Source organism: Corylus avellana, chromosome 4, assembly GCF_965113065.1.
Source record: "Corylus avellana chromosome 4, dhCorAvel1.hap1.2, whole genome shotgun sequence".
Classification (NCBI taxonomy): Eukaryota; Viridiplantae; Streptophyta; class Magnoliopsida; order Fagales; family Betulaceae; genus Corylus; species Corylus avellana.
This window is the reverse complement of record NC_142493.1, coordinates 20,727,906-20,744,921: the sequence shown is the minus strand read 5'-3', so window position 1 is coordinate 20,744,921 and position 17,016 is coordinate 20,727,906. Positions and strand designations below refer to the sequence as shown.

Sequence of the window (17,016 nt, the reverse complement as noted above, 5' to 3'; positions counted from 1 at the left end):
TTAAAAAATTATCGTTCTCTCTCCTTTGTCTTACGTTCCTTCTCAAAATAGTGTTTTTCACATCATTTGTGAAGAATTTTGGGACACCTAGCAGCTTTTTTTTTTTTTTTTTTAATCTGATTCTATTTTTACCTGTACCAATTATCTGATGACCAAAAAGTGATGGGATTCTCTTTTCTGAAAAGAAAGCCTCTACCTTTCTATCAAGAAAGAGACAAGACAAAAAAGTGAAAAAGTTAACCTAGGTCCAATAATTCGTTATGATTTAATCTTACTGGGCCTCGCACATCTATCATTTATGTCACAATCTAACTTGCCAAAAACTCCCGTTGCATTCCCATTCAATTGAGTTGCTTAGATTTTTTCTTTTCTTAATAACGGACGATCGAATAGTTTATGGGTATGGCTATAGTAGCATAGTTGTATAAAAGTGAAATGAGAGTTGAGTATATAGCATTATTAAAAAAATACAAAAATCAAAAGGTTAGAACCGTCCTACTTAGGGGAAAAAATAAAACTAAAGTTCAAGATCTATATTGTTCTTAGAGCACTAGCAACTAAGGGTGTACAAGCGTGGCAGTTATTAATCGATAATAACTTCTAACCGTATAATTGAAACCCTATAACCTCATAATTGCGTAGGCCGATTGTTATTAGTGGTTATAGGAATTAACAAAAGCGCTTAATAACCGGATAACCGATAATTACTTTATAATATATATTACATATTAAAAAAATAATAATAAATAAAATCTAAAGGCCAAAATTGTATTGTTGTTGGATTTTTATGGAGTAGGAAGTGTTAAATTTGATGGGCTTGATGTTGTTAGTTTTTTTTTTTTTTTTTTTTTGACATGTCCATGTAAGGAAAGAGAAAAGGGGACGATAGTATTCAAACTAATGACCTCCACTTCATGAAGCATGGTTCCAAGCCAATTAAGTTACCCATTGGGGACGATGTTGATGATTTGGCAGTAGGTACTGGTTGTTGCCTTGTTGGGATATTTTGGGTTTGCAATGGCATTATAATTGATCAGAATTGGGAATTACATTGAGGGATTTGGGAAGGTATGAGAATAGCTTCCCGTGAAGGTTGGAATAGGTGACACTGATTGTTACTTGTAGCTATTGTTAGATAGCAGGTCTCTTAGGAAGTAGTATTATCTTATCTGTTAGGAAGTATAATCTATTAGGTTATTCCGTTCATTAGTGTTTTACTAATTGTTCATTCATTAGTTGTTGTATTGTTTTATTATTGTTGTGTGTAGGACTCTTAGTGTCAATGTGTTAATAGGAATATATTTAATTATGTTAGTAGTTGAGTTATGGTCTACATTGAAGTTTGTTTTTCTTGGGACTCTTTTTTTATATTTTGTTATTTAAGCCTGCATTGCTATTGAATAAAAATCAATCAAGTAAATTATGCAAACCTTACGTTTGTAAGAGTTGAGAGCAATTGCTCATAGCAGGTTTATGATTTCTCGAAAATTCTACTATAGGAGGTCCAAGATTCTTCAAAAATCTTACCATATCAATCTCTCTAATTAGTTCTCATCACGTTATGTAAGCAGGTAAGACTGATCAGTTTGCTAGCAAACTTATAGGTGAATTGAAATTTTGCTTCTGTTTTTTTTTTTTTTTTTTTTTTTTTTTTTCACAATAATGAGAAGTTTTTCAATAAGACCTATTGAGAAGTTATTACAATAATGAAGTGAGAAGTTGTGATTTTATAATGAGGCACATAATCAAACTTGATACAAAAAGCTCAAAATGGCTTATTACTTGAAAAGCAATTACTGATTAATAATCGGCTTTCAATAATTGCTAACCGGCCTAGCAGTTGCTGTTGCATTTATTTAAAATTGAATAACCACCTAAACCAACCAATTGCCGTTGCAATTGGAGGAAATACCTGCGGCCATTGTACACCCTTACTAGCAATAGGCTCTTTAAATTTCATTCTCTTTCTTAAATATAGGAAAAACTCATAAAATTAAACTCCCTGCAATAGATTCTTTGGTGTTCTTAAACCAAGGGACCTAAGGAAACCAAAAGTGCTACTCTAGATTAGGGCAGCACTTTTGCTTCCCTCTTACCATTGTTTTAGTTTTAAAAAGGCTTTTTTTTTTTCCCCTTACTCTGTCCCTTACATTTATTTGAAAGAATATTTAAATAGTATAAAAAATAATTAAAAAAGCTATTGTAAAGTTTTGAATAGAAAAGTAAAAAGTAGCTTAGTTTTCTAAATTTAAGAAAAATCTAATTGCTCTTAATCTTCACAAACTAAAATCCAACCCTTAGATCAACGTTTGTATTAAAAAAGAAAAAAAAGAAAAAAAGAAAAAAAGAAAAAAAAATGGTAATTTTTACTGTCATGTTAATTCAGTTGTATTGCAACTTTTAGGTATATAACAATCTATTAAATAACATTATTCATGTTGTCTTGGTGTAGGCCTAGGGTTTTTTGTAAAATTCTTTAAGAACGTGGATTTATATATATATATATATATATATATATATATATATATATATATAGTACTATTGGTTAGTGTGGTTTCAGTCGTGTTTGATACGTAGGATTTAAAATGAGGATTGTGCATATCCTACATCTACCCTCACCTAACCTCGCTCCCACCATTGGGCAAACTCCGGTGTGGTAGGTGAGGGATTGATAGCTGTGGGTTGCAAGAGATAAGCACAACACAAAACGAATCTTTGAGAACAATGGCAAAAAAAAAAAAAAAAAATTCTAAAATATAACCAACACTGGCAAATTTTTTCTATCTCGACAATCTTTTTCATTAAGCTTAATTTTTATGAGTAATGATATAAGGAGAGTCAGGAGACTTCTTCTTTATGTCCTTTCTAAATGTGATGTAGCATTTAAAATTATTGATAGATCAAAATTTAATAATAATTATCTCAAATTTAATAGTAATTTTAAAAGGTACATCACCTTTAGAAGTCCTCTAAGAGGACATCCTTATATCATTAATCATTCATTTTTTTTAGAAAATAACTTTTATAAGGTCTTGGCACAAACCAAAACTTTTGTACCCTTCAATAAGAGCGATAAGAGTATGACAAAGCAGCCTAATTTTTTTTCACCAAGACCCCATGTGCATTAAAACAAAAGATATTATAGAATAAACTTTTCATATTGTTCCTACCTAGACCCACCGCCAACCACTATGCTCGACGCTAGCTAGCTCACACCACGCTGGAGACGATGCTGACCAACCTAAATCATGCTGGAGACAATGCCGGCCGATCCAGATCATGCCAACTGGTCCGATCTCTGCTGCCGGAGAGAGAGAGAGAGAGAGAGATGTCGGTGCCATCTGGATTTGGGTTGATTTGAATCGGCCAGCCCAGATCACGCCGGAGACGATGCCGGCCAGTCTGATCTCTACTACCGGAGAGAGAGAGAGAGAGATGCTGGTGCCGTCTAGATCTAGGCTGATCTGGATTAGCCGGCATCGCCTCCGATGTGATCTGGGTTGGCCGGCAGCGGGTATGTTGGCTGGTAGTGGGTCTAGGTAAGAAGAATAGAAAAGTTTATTCTATAAGATCTTTTGTTTTAACGCGGGGTCTTGGTGAAAAAAAAAAAAAAATTAAGTGCTTTTGCTTATTTTTGTTATGTTGTTCTACACTGATTTATCATGTTTTAATTGAAGAGTACAAAGGTCTTGAATTGTACTAAGACCTTATAGAAGTTATTCTCTTCTTCTTATTACATTAACACTTGACTTTCAAAATTAGATGTGGTATGGTTTTTGGGGACCCAATCTCTAAGCCTTTCAAAGAAAACCTCCGCCAAAAGACGAACTGGCGGCCCAAGGAGAACATGATGAAGCAAGCCGGAGATGAGATTAGGAAGCCTATTGGACTAATTTTAGATCCTCTAGTTTGATCAGCACACTAATCAATTATGAAATTGAGGAACTACTAGAGGGCCTAATCACTAATGTCAGGCTTTCCCATTGAAAGACCAACCGGTGGCTCAACGAGAACATGGCAAAACAAGCCCATAGACCAGATAAGGGAGCCCGTCTGACTAATTTCAGATCCCCTAGTTTGATTAGCACACTTGTCAACTAGGTAATTGATGGACTATTGGAAGGCCCAATTACTAATGAGCCATTCCAAAAGGTCCGTCATCCAAAGCCGCCTGAAGAAGAGCCTTCGGACTGGAAAACCAAAGGCCCAATGGACCGATTGCCCAAAGAGTATCTAGGGTCATTGATTTGTCAGCTCGATTGAAACCTGGGCGTATTGTTTCACAGAAATAACTCTTCATAGCCTATTAGAGATCCAGACGCCTCTCATTCCCCTTTCATATTGACTCGAGCATCGAAGGGGCACCGTTGGTCATACCATCAGCCCCCTCTAACCTTCTTCCTTCTTTTTGTAAATCCTCCCTGCAAAATGGGGTGAGCTAAACATCGTATTAATATATGAATAATGCAATAGACTACATCACTAAATCTAATATCTCATAACTATTCTACTATGTTGACGTGTCATTATGAATTTACCCTTAACACTAAATTGACAATACCACATCAGCACACTCAAATAGTATTAAAATAGTGGTATAGTATATTGCATTACTCTTACTATAAACATACCCACCAAGTGTAAAAAGGACATATAATGTTATAGTATATTTGAATGACCCTAAAGTTAGGGATTTTATTATGATTAATGAAGATTAAATTAGCCTAATTTAAGGATTTAATTATGATTTAATTACTTAAATTAAGAGATTTAATTAATATTACATTTATGTGTAAGCTCTATAAATAGAGTATTCTGTATTGTAAACAATCATTCAATAAGAGCTTAATGTAGCCCATTGGGCTTTATCTGTAAATGTAGGTCGTTGACCAAACCACGTTAAAATCTGTCTCTCGTTTATTTTAATTCTGCAATTTATTTTTATTTCTATTTCATTATGAATTCTATCATATAAATCAATATATAATTGGTACAATAACTCATCTATAGCAGAAACTAGAAAGTGAACTTTCTAGTAAAAAGTTGTATATCATTGTTATTTCCACACACACACACCCAGACCAACCCCCCGCCCCCCCTCATACAGGTGTAGGCTCCGCCACTCTCCATCACTTTTTGTACTTATCATCTCCACAATAAATAATATCTTGACAATTTTAAACTAATATCTGTAGTCGGTGCCATTTTAGGGCATCATCATCACCCTTGGAGTTGTTGGCATCTTCGAAAGAAGTAGTTGTTAAACTTTTTTTTTTTTATTAAAATAATGAATAGTTATTGAAATCTTGTTAACTACGTGACAAGATAAGAGAAACATTCATTCTGTTCATAATTTTTTGGAGGATTTAGGATCATGCTGACTCAGAAAAGATAACCTTATCCACAACTGGGTCTCTCTCCTTCTCTATTATTGAGAAACAATTGTCGAAGTCTCCCTCCTACAAGTGAAACTACTATGAAACTCTATTGCTGTGAAAAAAAAAAAAAAAACTAAACAGAAAAAGAAAATAAAGAAAAAAACCAGTTGTTATGTAGAAGAGATATATATATATATATATATATATATATATATAGTAGAAACAAAAATACCCATCAGCCATCCTAGTCAAGCGTCTGTGGATTATTAGCTTGAAGTTGAAGTGAACTAAAGAATCCTAACCAATCAAAAAATATCCCTTCATTGGGCCCTAGCTCCTTTAATTCGTCTTCTGGCTTGATTTTACGTGGCTTTGGGTAGATAGAACGTGGCCTCAACTACCAATTTCTTCTTCTTCTTCTTCTTCTTTCTTTTTTTTTTTTCCTTGAAAAACTTGTGGTATTCAGGCTTTGCCTCGACTATATACTGAAAATACTGTGTAAAGTGTTTCTTTATATGGGTTTGATAAAATTAAAATTTAAAAAAAAAAAATTTAAAAAAATTAAACTAAACTAAACAAACAAAATTTTTAAAAAATAAATAGAGAAGTAACCCAAATGGTGGCTTAACCACCCTACAATTTATGGGGGAGGTTTGGCCAACCCAAAAACCAAATCTAGGGGGTGGCCACAAGAGTGTTAAGGATGGCTTGCGAGCCACCACAAATGGGCTGGCCAGCTAGAGGTGGCTGTGAGCTGCCCTTTGAGGGTTGGGAGGCTCGCCACGAGATGGTGTGTCTTCGTTTTTCTTTTTGCAAGAACTTTATTTATCACTCCTAATTTGTCATCACTTTTATAATTATACCTTTAAATTTTAAAAAGTGTTAATTTAGGCTTACTATATTTCAAAAGTTTCCAACATCAATCTTCCCGTTTAAATTCAATGTTAAATTTTAATAGAGGAAGTAAAATTTTCAAAATACCCCTGGCCAAATTTAAGATATTTTCGTAATTTTATAATCATCTTAGGAGTATTTTTGAAATTTTACTCTTCAACCATTTGTTTTAAAGGCAAATTTTGACGAAATTGTAGACATTGTGAACTTCGAAAAGATGGTAGCCCTAATTGACATATTTTAAAGTTTAAAAGTATGACTGTAAAAGTGATAAAAGATCAGAAGTACGGTAAGTCAAGTTTTCCATTTTTTTTTTTCTTTTTCTTTTTAAAGGAAAAAATTGATTTTCAAGAGTGAATTACGGGCAAAATGGTAAGATTTTGGTCTAATGGACTAATTGTTACAAAATGGTAATTTGATGCAAGTGTCAAACCCATCAATTTGGTGAGAGTTTTTTTTTTTTAATGACCAATAGTTTAGGGGCTACACGAAATTTAACCCTTCTTGCATTATTTGATCCTCAACCACTCAAGTTTGGATAATGAAAAAAAAAAAAAAAAAAAAAAAAATCTAGCTTCCTGTCATTATATTCCTGTCTCTATATGTAATAAGTACTGCTCCGAAATTCCCAAATCATTTGTACTTTGTCAATAACCAAATAATTAAAAGGTGCTTAGATATTTGGCGGCATTATTTTATTAAGTTCAGTCTAGAACTACAATATTAGAGTCCCATTTAAGAATGGATTTAATCTGGTTATTGGTAAGAAGAACGAATTATACCATTATTTTGACAATAACTTTAATATTCTAAGAGCATTTCAAGTAATACTGGCTATTTTACCTATTCAAAATACATATATATTTTTATTTTAATTACTAGTTTTTTTATACAAAATCAACAAATTATTTATTTAACTCTCTACTTTATTTAAATATTATTGTTATTGTTTGTTATGAGAGAAAGAGAAGGAGAAGATCGAAGAAAAAAAGAAAGAAATAATTAAAATAATTGTAGAAAGTGTTACAGAAAAATTTCATATTTGAAAATTAATTGTGGCAAAATTTTTAGAATAATTACTCTGCAAGAGACAAAAAAAAAAAAAAAAGGTTAATAATAACCTAATATAGCTATTATAAGCTTTTAATTAAAGCATGTATAGTAATGGTTTACATTATTAGCTCACTTACCCCCCCCCCCCCCCCCCCCCCCCCCCAAATATATATATATATATATATTGGCTTAAATTAGATAGTGGAAAACCATATATACGAAATTACTCTAGTTCCAACATAAAATTCTAAATTTATTTTTTATTTTTTTAAGGCTCGAGAAACTCATAGGCATTATTTAATAAGTAGAACAATGACTAACTAAGCAAAGGACGAAATTCTAGGAATTAATAAAATGCATCCATCTCCGACAGATTCTCTAAATCCCACATATTAATATTTAATATGAAGCATTTTTCACTTCTAAGTTCTAAAAGATTATTTTTTTACAATGATTTTCAACTTGTAGGGAATTACTAGAGTAAAATGTTTTGAATTTTTAATATTTTCTTTTCATTGTCTCCGTCATTTATCTCTCTCTCTCTCATTTTCTTGTATTGATTTTGTGTTTTATAGTGGGAATCACCGACTCAGTGATTCAGAGCAATTGCTCACCATTCTCATACCGCAAGCCATCGATATGATACATGTTGTCGTTGTCATTGTCATTGTCATCGTCTTCCTCCATGCACGGCCGTATCGTGCTCCGTTCCCATTCATCCTTTGCGGTGTCCTATTTCAACTCGGGTAATAATCTCGGGTCCCAATCCAAGTCCTCCGACCGAGTTCGAAGCCTTATGGAAAGGACAGAGATGAATAATCACCCAAAATGTGAAAGAGTGTACCTTAAACAAAGCCAAATATTCCAAACTTTTTGTGACCTTTCGTTTTTGTGTATTATATAAGCAAAGCATTATTACTGGACTCCACCACCCACCATCCTAGGCTCCTAGCTAGCCTAGTGGTCCACCGGGACTTCCTTACCCTATTCTCATGTATGCGGTCAAAGGCAATAGGATCCTCTCCATTGCTTTACCCATCTTTCTTCCATTCTATTGGACTTCTAATTTTATGCATGTGAGACACGTGCTCATCAGGCAGTCCAGAGTCCAATCATTGGAAGATTCTCATCATCACTCCAACCATACCTTTGCAAGATCTAAGAGAAGTAGCAGTAGATGTTTTATATGTTTTTTTTTTTTTAAAAAAAAAAAATATATTTAAAAATTATAAAAACTTACTCACATTATATTTTTTATATTTAACCAACTCTCAAGGGTTGTGACAGTGTTTTTCAATGTGTAAAGTGATTTCCTATATATTATTTTAATATAAACATTTATCTTTTTTCTATCTTTTTTTTTTCTTTTTGTCTTTAATTGGAGAATATGTTGAGATTTTGTGAAAAAAAAAAAAAAGTGAGAGTAGGTAGGAAATTTGTATTTTGTAAATAAATAATATTTTAATGGTATATGGAACGGTAAGAGAAGCAATTTTGAAATATATTTTCATGAAGAAGTAATTTCGTGCCCTAAACTTGAAGAAAATCAAAAGGAAACTAGTGCTAGTACTCTAAGTGAATTTCATTTGGTTGACAAGTGCCTCACAAAAGGTGTTTCAGGAATGTAAAAATGTACTTAAAAAAAATATATAAATAATGTAAAAATATTTACAACAAACTTTACGTAACACAATTACTTTTTTCTTAGAATCTTTGTTGTAAATTACAAATTTTAATTTTATCAACAACAATAGAAGTCTACCAAAGTTCCGATAAAAGAGATTAAGTAAAAGAATTGTTCCATACGTTTTAGGAATGGCTACTATGGTAGAAGCCAAGTGAGTCATTTGTCTTATACAAGAGATTGTCAACTTCAAAAGTTTTGTAAGTGTAGACTTATTGTAATCCTTATTCTTCTATAGTTGATTAATTTCCTATGTTTGGCTGCCTTCGAGGTGGTTTTACTTTTGAAAAGTTCTTCAAGAAATTTCCACTTCATCACCAAAATCTTTGTATTGATTGAGTGTTGATTGATATTTTGTGGTTTGAAGTTATTTGACTGCCCCATAATTTTTTACTCTTTAATTTGTTGTATATTTAAGTTTGGTTACGGTTGATAATTTTTAAATTTTGCATTATCTTGATAACACTTATTTAACTCCTTTCTAGGTGTTGTTTGAACCTGGTTTTTTTTTTTTCAACCAAAGATTAAGACCACAAATTCGTAATCTTTTGTTTTGTTTTGTTGTTGTTTATTTATTTATTTTTTTGAACTGAGTGTTGATTATCCTTCTCTTGAATTACAGGTGAATGCTTTATACAGTGGTAACAAACATGCACAAACAACTACCACTACATTTTGTGGACAACGACATATATCTCAGTTCTGTGCAGGTAACATGGAAGATCATATATTTTTTCGCTTACGGATTTGTTTTTAAGCCGGGCATTAATTACATATTTACTATGGGGACTTTTAAATCATTTTTTAAACTTAAGGGAACTTATTGCAAATAGGTGCATTTATAAAAGGCGATTTTTTATTTGAAGAATATATATATATATATATTACAAATTGATGAAGGGAAATTTTAACCCCGACATAGGACAAAGATAAGTGTAGTGATTGGATGACGATAAGTTTTCAGATTTGTTATGTCGCTGGCTAGATTATATGGACACGTCGAAAGGGTGACAAACTGTAGCTTTACGTGGGAGGCTGGCGCAATTTGCAGTTGCTGAGGCTGAATGTTTCCTGTTATACAGACGTTGTAAGTCATTGGATGTTTATGAGCCACAGGAAATTCCATGCAACTAGATGTATCGGCCAGACGACTAATAGTTGGAGATGTTCATCCTTATCCTTAATTTATACTTCACAGGATAAATTTCATTCCCATACCAACTACCACTACTTTATGTGGGTTACAACTTACACCACCAACTAAGTCAACACTATTTTTTTTTTTTTTTGTTAATTTTGGGTTAAGATAAAAAGTTCTACATTTTCGTACTCGTATCTCTTGGCTTTGATTCGATAAATTTTTATCAGTGTCTTCTTTGTTACTGTGTTTCTCTGTTGAGTGTGCTGCAACAATTGTTTCTTTGTCGGGCTTTAGAATGGGTTGTTGGATCTCTTGGAGAGTGCAACCTTGGTTGTACCATTTTTGGTGCGTCTTGTCAAATCACCTTAATTGGTGGCCAAATTTTTTTGTCTTCATGCTAAGAATATGTAGGACCGCATCATTTATTTAATGCATTCTTTTTTAATTTTTGTTTACCTACATTGATGTGGTCATTTTGAGGCTTATTATTGGGTTACATTGCCCCTTTTGTTATTAAAAGATTTGGTTCGAATCTGTAGCTCTGATCTGAACTTAATTCAATAGCATACCAAGAAATTTTACTAATTGAAATATTGGGTAAACAGATTAAGTTTGTGGATTGAATTACACTGAGGATCAGTAATTTCTTCTTGTTTTAAAGGACTTTATTTTTTATTAACATGCATTTTTTGTCCCCGAATATTTTCGTAAGTATTCAATTTCTTCTAGTTTATAATATTATAGCAATCATATTGCACTCCAATTTTATCATGTGTCAACGTCTTTTATTTTTTTATTTTTTTATTTTTTTTGGGTTTCTGAATTAATTAAGATGCTAGTTGGATTTAAATGGCGGCTTCAAGGTGACATGGTTTTCATTAATTAATCTATTTTCAAATGAACCTTTTATTGATTTTTTTTTTCATAAATTATTTTTTGAGTTTGAATTTGAATTTTTGACTTTCGGTACCCGTCCTCATTGCCGTCACTAGCACTAAACATCAAAAAATATTTGCATTTAAATTATTTGGAGAAACTTCAGAAAACCCCCCTGAAGTTCCAACCGATTTGAAATACCCTCCCTGAATTTTCAAAACTCTCACTTAGGCTCCCTAAACTTCCGTTTTCTCTCACTTTGGACCCTTTTAACTTTTTATACCTATTTTACCCTCAACCAAAACTACGTCGTTTTACCCTAAACCAAAACTACGTCGTTTTGGACTCAAAAACTACACCGTTTTGGGCTTCAAAACTACAACACCTACCCCAGCCCAAAACGACGTCATTTTAAGCATTAATTTTTTTTTTTTGGTTAAAAAAAAGAAAAGCAAAATTAAAAAATTAAAAAAATAATAATAATCGGGGTGGCTTCAGCCACCCCATTTTGGCCAATGGGGTGGCCGGACCACCCCATTTTTGGCCAAGGGGGTGGCTCCCTGGCCGATTTGGGGGTGGTCGAACCACCCCCATGGCCAAGGGGGTGACCCGGCCACCTCCTTGGCCAAAAAAAAAAAAAAAAAAAAAAAGGTATGGGGTGGCCGAAACCACCCCAGCCCCTTGGGGGTGGTCCGGCCACCCCTAAATCACCCGATCCCCCCCCCCCCCCCTTTTTTTTTTTAAAAAGTTTTTTTTTTTTAAATTTTTAAATTTTGCTTTTCTTTTAAAAAAAAAAAAAAAAAATTAATGCTTAAAACGTCGCCGTTTTGGGTTGGGTAGGTGTTGTAGTTTTATGACACAAAACGACGTAGTTTTGGGGGAGGGTAAAATGGGTATAAAAAAGTCAAATTGTTTGACTTTAACGTTAAAAGGGTCAAAAGTGAGAGAAAATGGAAGTTCAGAGGGTCTAAGTGAGAGTTTTGGAAATTCAGGGGGGGTATTTCAAATCGGCTGGAACTTCAGGGGGGTTTTCTGAAGTTTCCCCAAATTATTTTTAATGATGTCGAAATTAACGATAAGTTTTCAACCTAACATTAAATTTGAATTTGTCAAAAAAAAAGGATGATATTCGGGTAATTATGCATGCATATATTCCATCTCAAAACTATTACTAAAATGACAGAAATTTCTTTCAAATCAGTCTGGAGAAAATATCGTCCAACCCATTTAAAATAGTGTCAAATGTTTATAAACATTTAAAAATCACATTAAATTTTTAACGTAATTAATAGCAGTTTACTAACTTAGACTAGATTTAATGTGTCTTTTAAATGTTTATAGACACTTGACACTATTTAAAATAGGTTGAAAAATATTTTCTCCTGACTGATTTAAAGAAAATTTATATCCTTTCTAAAAAGAGCAACAATTGTGTTAGTCATTCTTAGTATTGTTCACATAGTTATAAAACGTTCTCTTGCTTACACTAATTCCTTAAAATATAAATTAATTTAAATTTTTTGAAAAATTGGTAATTTAATATGGTATAAATATTTCATATGTTAGACTCACTTATTTCTGAAATAATGATTGATTCAATGGTTGGTTGGGATTGTCACATCAACATTGTGAAATAAAAATGCATTATGTAACATTAATTACTTTTAATTTTAAATAATTAAATCTACAATTTTCTATTACCTCTAACTAATTTTTTTTAATAGAAATATATTTAAATTTGCGGTGTTTTTGCTAGTCACTACATTATAATAAAGTGAAAAAAGAAAGTCTTTTACATAGTTAGATTTTACTGGTAAACACTAGAGTAGTCTATCATAGCTCAACCCTTCGGCAATTTAGACGGTTGCCTAGCGCACCCAATTAATTAATAATTGTACAATAAAAAAAAAATAAAAAAAGGGTGAAGGCTTCACTATGGTAAAAAGTTAATAAACAATCTCTAATTAAGGCTTTCAATTAATAATTGTACAATAAAGGCTCAAAATTAGTAAAAAGTTGGTAAATAGTCTTTAATTAAGCCCCACAATTATGGTAACGAAAATAATTTTACAATATTAGGACCTTAAACAATTTCTAGACATGAAAATGAGAATTTATCTACTCTAGACGTGTAGTCATAAAGAATAGACTTTCCATGAAAGTTAATATTTGGGCCTCATTTAACGTTCATAAAAAATTAATGGGGTTTTTTTTTTTACATGAAAATTAATAATTAAGCTTACCGGCCAACGTCATACATTTTTCAACGTATATAAATTATTGGAATGTCTCACTTGCTTACATTTCCACTTTCACATTTATAAAAGTCGAATTTTCTTAGAATTCTCTAAAATGTGAAGTAACTTTTAAAATTACCGTTGAATTTAATTGAATTTTAATTTATTGATAATTTTAAAAGTCATATTACATTTTGAAGGACTCTAAAAGAACTTATAGCATTATTCATGAAAGCTGCAACGTCAATTTTAATTAAATTGTTAGCAAAACATGGATAGTCTTTGTCTTCGTGCGCTCCAATATCAATTTGAATTGAATACCGAGAAGAATTAATATAGAAATTAAACCCCGAATAGAAAACTGAATTAGTAATTTTAAAAAGAATAATTTTTAAATATTAAAATATAAAATAAATATTTCACTTAATTAAGCGGGCCCTATGAAATGCGCAGGGGGGGGGCGCAGGGGGGTGGGTGGGCAAGCTTGGAGTCGCTGTTTGTGAAGTTGTACTAGTCTTGTACACGTACATGAGAATTATGGGAAACTATCAGTCAACGTAAAAACATGTGATTGTGCCAACTTTCCTTGTTCTCCTTATACTTTTCTTATTTCTGTTTATTAATTATAATTATTGTTTATATCTTTTATGGTGTTGAAATTTCTATGATGAGCTTGGATGATTTTATACAAAAGACACTATAATTTGATTTTAATATCAAGGAAAAGACATGGAAAATTATAGAACAATTTATTGAAAGCTCTCAAATTAAGTTTAGTAATTAACAATTTTCTTTAGTTTTCTAATTAATAACTATATTTATTGAGTCAATTATAGTAATTTGAATAGAACATTCTATTTGACAACATTTTTTAGAACTATTTTTCCTTTCAAACGTTGAAAACTCTTTATTTAAAGTATTTGTTATTGAAAGAATGTATAGATGTGGCTCCATCATTAGCACACTTTTCAAACAAATCACAAAACTCTTTTAAAAAAACCTAAACACTTTTTCGAAAAGTATTGCTCAAAAAATAAAACACAAAAACTAATTAAACACGTACATATATGCTTATTTTTTTTCAAGTGTAGATCGATGATCTTCCTTGTTATATAATTAATTTACATTTTCACCATTTTCAAAAATCTTTTCAAAATTTAAAACAATTCTTAAAATTTAATCAAACCAATCTAGGACCTTGCTAGCTAGTGGTTTTATATCATGTAAATCAAAACCAACTAGGTTAAACCAATTGCTAACATGCATTCATCTCTCATCTATTACTTTTTCAAATTTATTGTTGAATTGAATCTGTATAACTCAATACTACATATTCAATTATATATTTGAAAAATATATATTAAAAAAAAAAAAAAAAAGCATTTCACTATTAATAATATTGTAAAGGAGGAGACGATAAAGGAAAATTGAAGTAGACGTGAGAGATTGGTGAGAGACAAAGACTTATACTTAACGGCAACTAACTAACAAACACACCACGTACATTCAAACATGGTCTGCAAATGCAAACACTCGCACACCCATGCAATCACGCAGCAGCAAACCACCGGTCCAAGTCAAACCTTGTTCTTATCGTAAACACACAACCACCCTACCTAATATATACCTCCATTTCTCTTCGATCTCCACCGCTACCCCCCAATATTGTCCTCTCATTCTCTCTCTCTCAAAATTTGATCGATCTTCTCCATTTCCAAGGTTTCTGAAAAAGACTATAATGAGGAAACCTTGCTGTGAGAAGCAAGATACCAATAAAGGAGCTTGGTCCAAGCAAGAAGACCAAAAGCTCACAGATTACATTCGTAAACACGGCGAAGGTTGCTGGCGTACCCTCCCTCAGGCTGCAGGTAACTTTTTTTTTTTTTTTTTATATGGGTATTAATTATTTTCATCAAATTAATTAAGATATATATATATTTATATTTATATGTGTGCCATTTTGATCAGGCCTCCTACGGTGCGGTAAAAGTTGTAGGCTGAGATGGATAAACTATCTACGGCCGGACCTTAAAAGAGGCAACTTTGCTGAAGACGAAGAAGATCTCATCATAAAGCTTCATGCACTCCTAGGCAACCGGTGCGATATATGCTGAATATATATATATATATCTTTCTTGTTTTTTTTTTTTTTTTTTTTTTTTTCAATTTTTGTCATAGGTTAATTTTGACGGTTAATTTGTGTGGGTTTTTTAAGGTGGTCGTTAATAGCTGGGAGATTGCCGGGACGTACGGACAATGAAGTGAAAAACTACTGGAACTCTCACCTAAGAAGAAAGCTCATAAACATGGGTATTGATCCGAATAATCACCGGTTGAGCAACAATCGCCCTCGCCTTGACCAACCCCCGAATTTTACATCCTCTTGTGCAACATTATCTGATCATCAGTTGAAATGCCCTCCTCATCATCATCCAAAATCCCGAGGCGAAAACGATCAAGTCTCTGACGCCGGAAGTTGCTTCGAGGAGGACTCGAGTGGCATGGCGGCGGATTTAAACCTTGATCTAAAAATAAGCATTCCTTTTACTTCACTTGCTAATGCCGAAGAGGAGCAAAAACATAATATTGCGTGTAATTCATCGACAGAGCTAGACTTCAGTGCTACTACTCCCTCTCCTGCGCTTCTGCTCTTTAGATAATTCCACCAAACTTTCAAGTACGTGGAACTGAATTTTGTTTTGGAAGAAATGGTCATTAAGGCATAGAATTTGCGCAGAAAGGAAAAGAAATTGAGGTGAAATGTAGGAAAGAGAACCCCAAGAGTCAAAAGCAGGCATATCAGCCACTCGATCTTACATTAATGTTAGCTTACAACGCATTGTGGCCGTTCGATCAGATGGGGCACATGATCATCGTGTATCTGATTAATTACCCAAGAGATTATTTTTCTTGCCAGTTTATAAATTCCCCAATATTGTCGAGATAGATTGATTCCATTGGGTCAGAATACCTGTATTAATAATAAGCAATTAATTAATCTTGTTTTAATCTTGTAATTGTGAACATGGGCTTTTGAATTTGTTGTTTAATTATCTGCATTTTTATATGATTCAAGTGTGAAGTAGCGTTTCACCTTTTTTTGAATTTATCAGTTCTTGAACATATATTGCTTTTCTGTGAATTGAGAATATATATATACATATATATTGAATGGACGCTATGGAGGACATGAATTTCTTGGAATTGGGGATTTTTCTTCTTATTCTTACCCTTTCTTCTTTGGGAAATGGTATATAAAAGAGGCTCTCCTGTGCTAGCAAGAGCCCACCGGTGTGTCCTAGCAAGAGCCCACCGGTGAGACTCTTTGCACGGGAAAGAGAATCCTTTCACTATTAATTTTTATTTTATTATGTTCGACTCTCTTTTATGGACAAAACAATGGAGGATCCAGATTGTAAATCTTAGAATAATGAGAAAAGAAGGGCTAGAAATAGGGTAGAAGTTGCTCTCAAAGTCTAATCCTTAAACCAATTATCTGTGGCAGGCGGCTCTGAATCTCCTATTGGGAATTGGGATATGAGCCTGCAATGGATAATGCATATTTATCCATATAATGTAAAAACAAAGCTGTAGATTCCATCCATGTCACAATTAAGCCTTTGAGAGCCAATTATATCTATATTTCAAGAGACTTATGCAAAGCAGTTGCTTAAATACTTGTCTTTTATTGAATTTGTGCCAAAAATGGTATATATATATATATGAAACTTAGAAGTATTTAGCTAATTCTAT

The 17,016-nt window shown here is 32.6% G+C and overlaps 1 protein-coding gene across 1 annotated transcript; it reads left to right on the top strand.

The window, feature by feature from the left end:
- The first annotated feature begins 14,902 nt into the window (after positions 1-14,902).
- LOC132177489 (myb-related protein 308) lies at positions 14,903-16,272 on the top strand. Its single transcript, XM_059589832.2, has 3 exons — positions 14,903-15,131; positions 15,232-15,361; positions 15,479-16,272. The coding sequence occupies exons 1-3, from the start codon at positions 15,002-15,004 to the stop codon at positions 15,921-15,923; spliced, it is 705 nt and encodes a 234-aa protein (XP_059445815.1). The 5' UTR covers positions 14,903-15,001; the 3' UTR covers positions 15,924-16,272.
- The last annotated feature ends 744 nt before the right edge of the window (positions 16,273-17,016 follow it).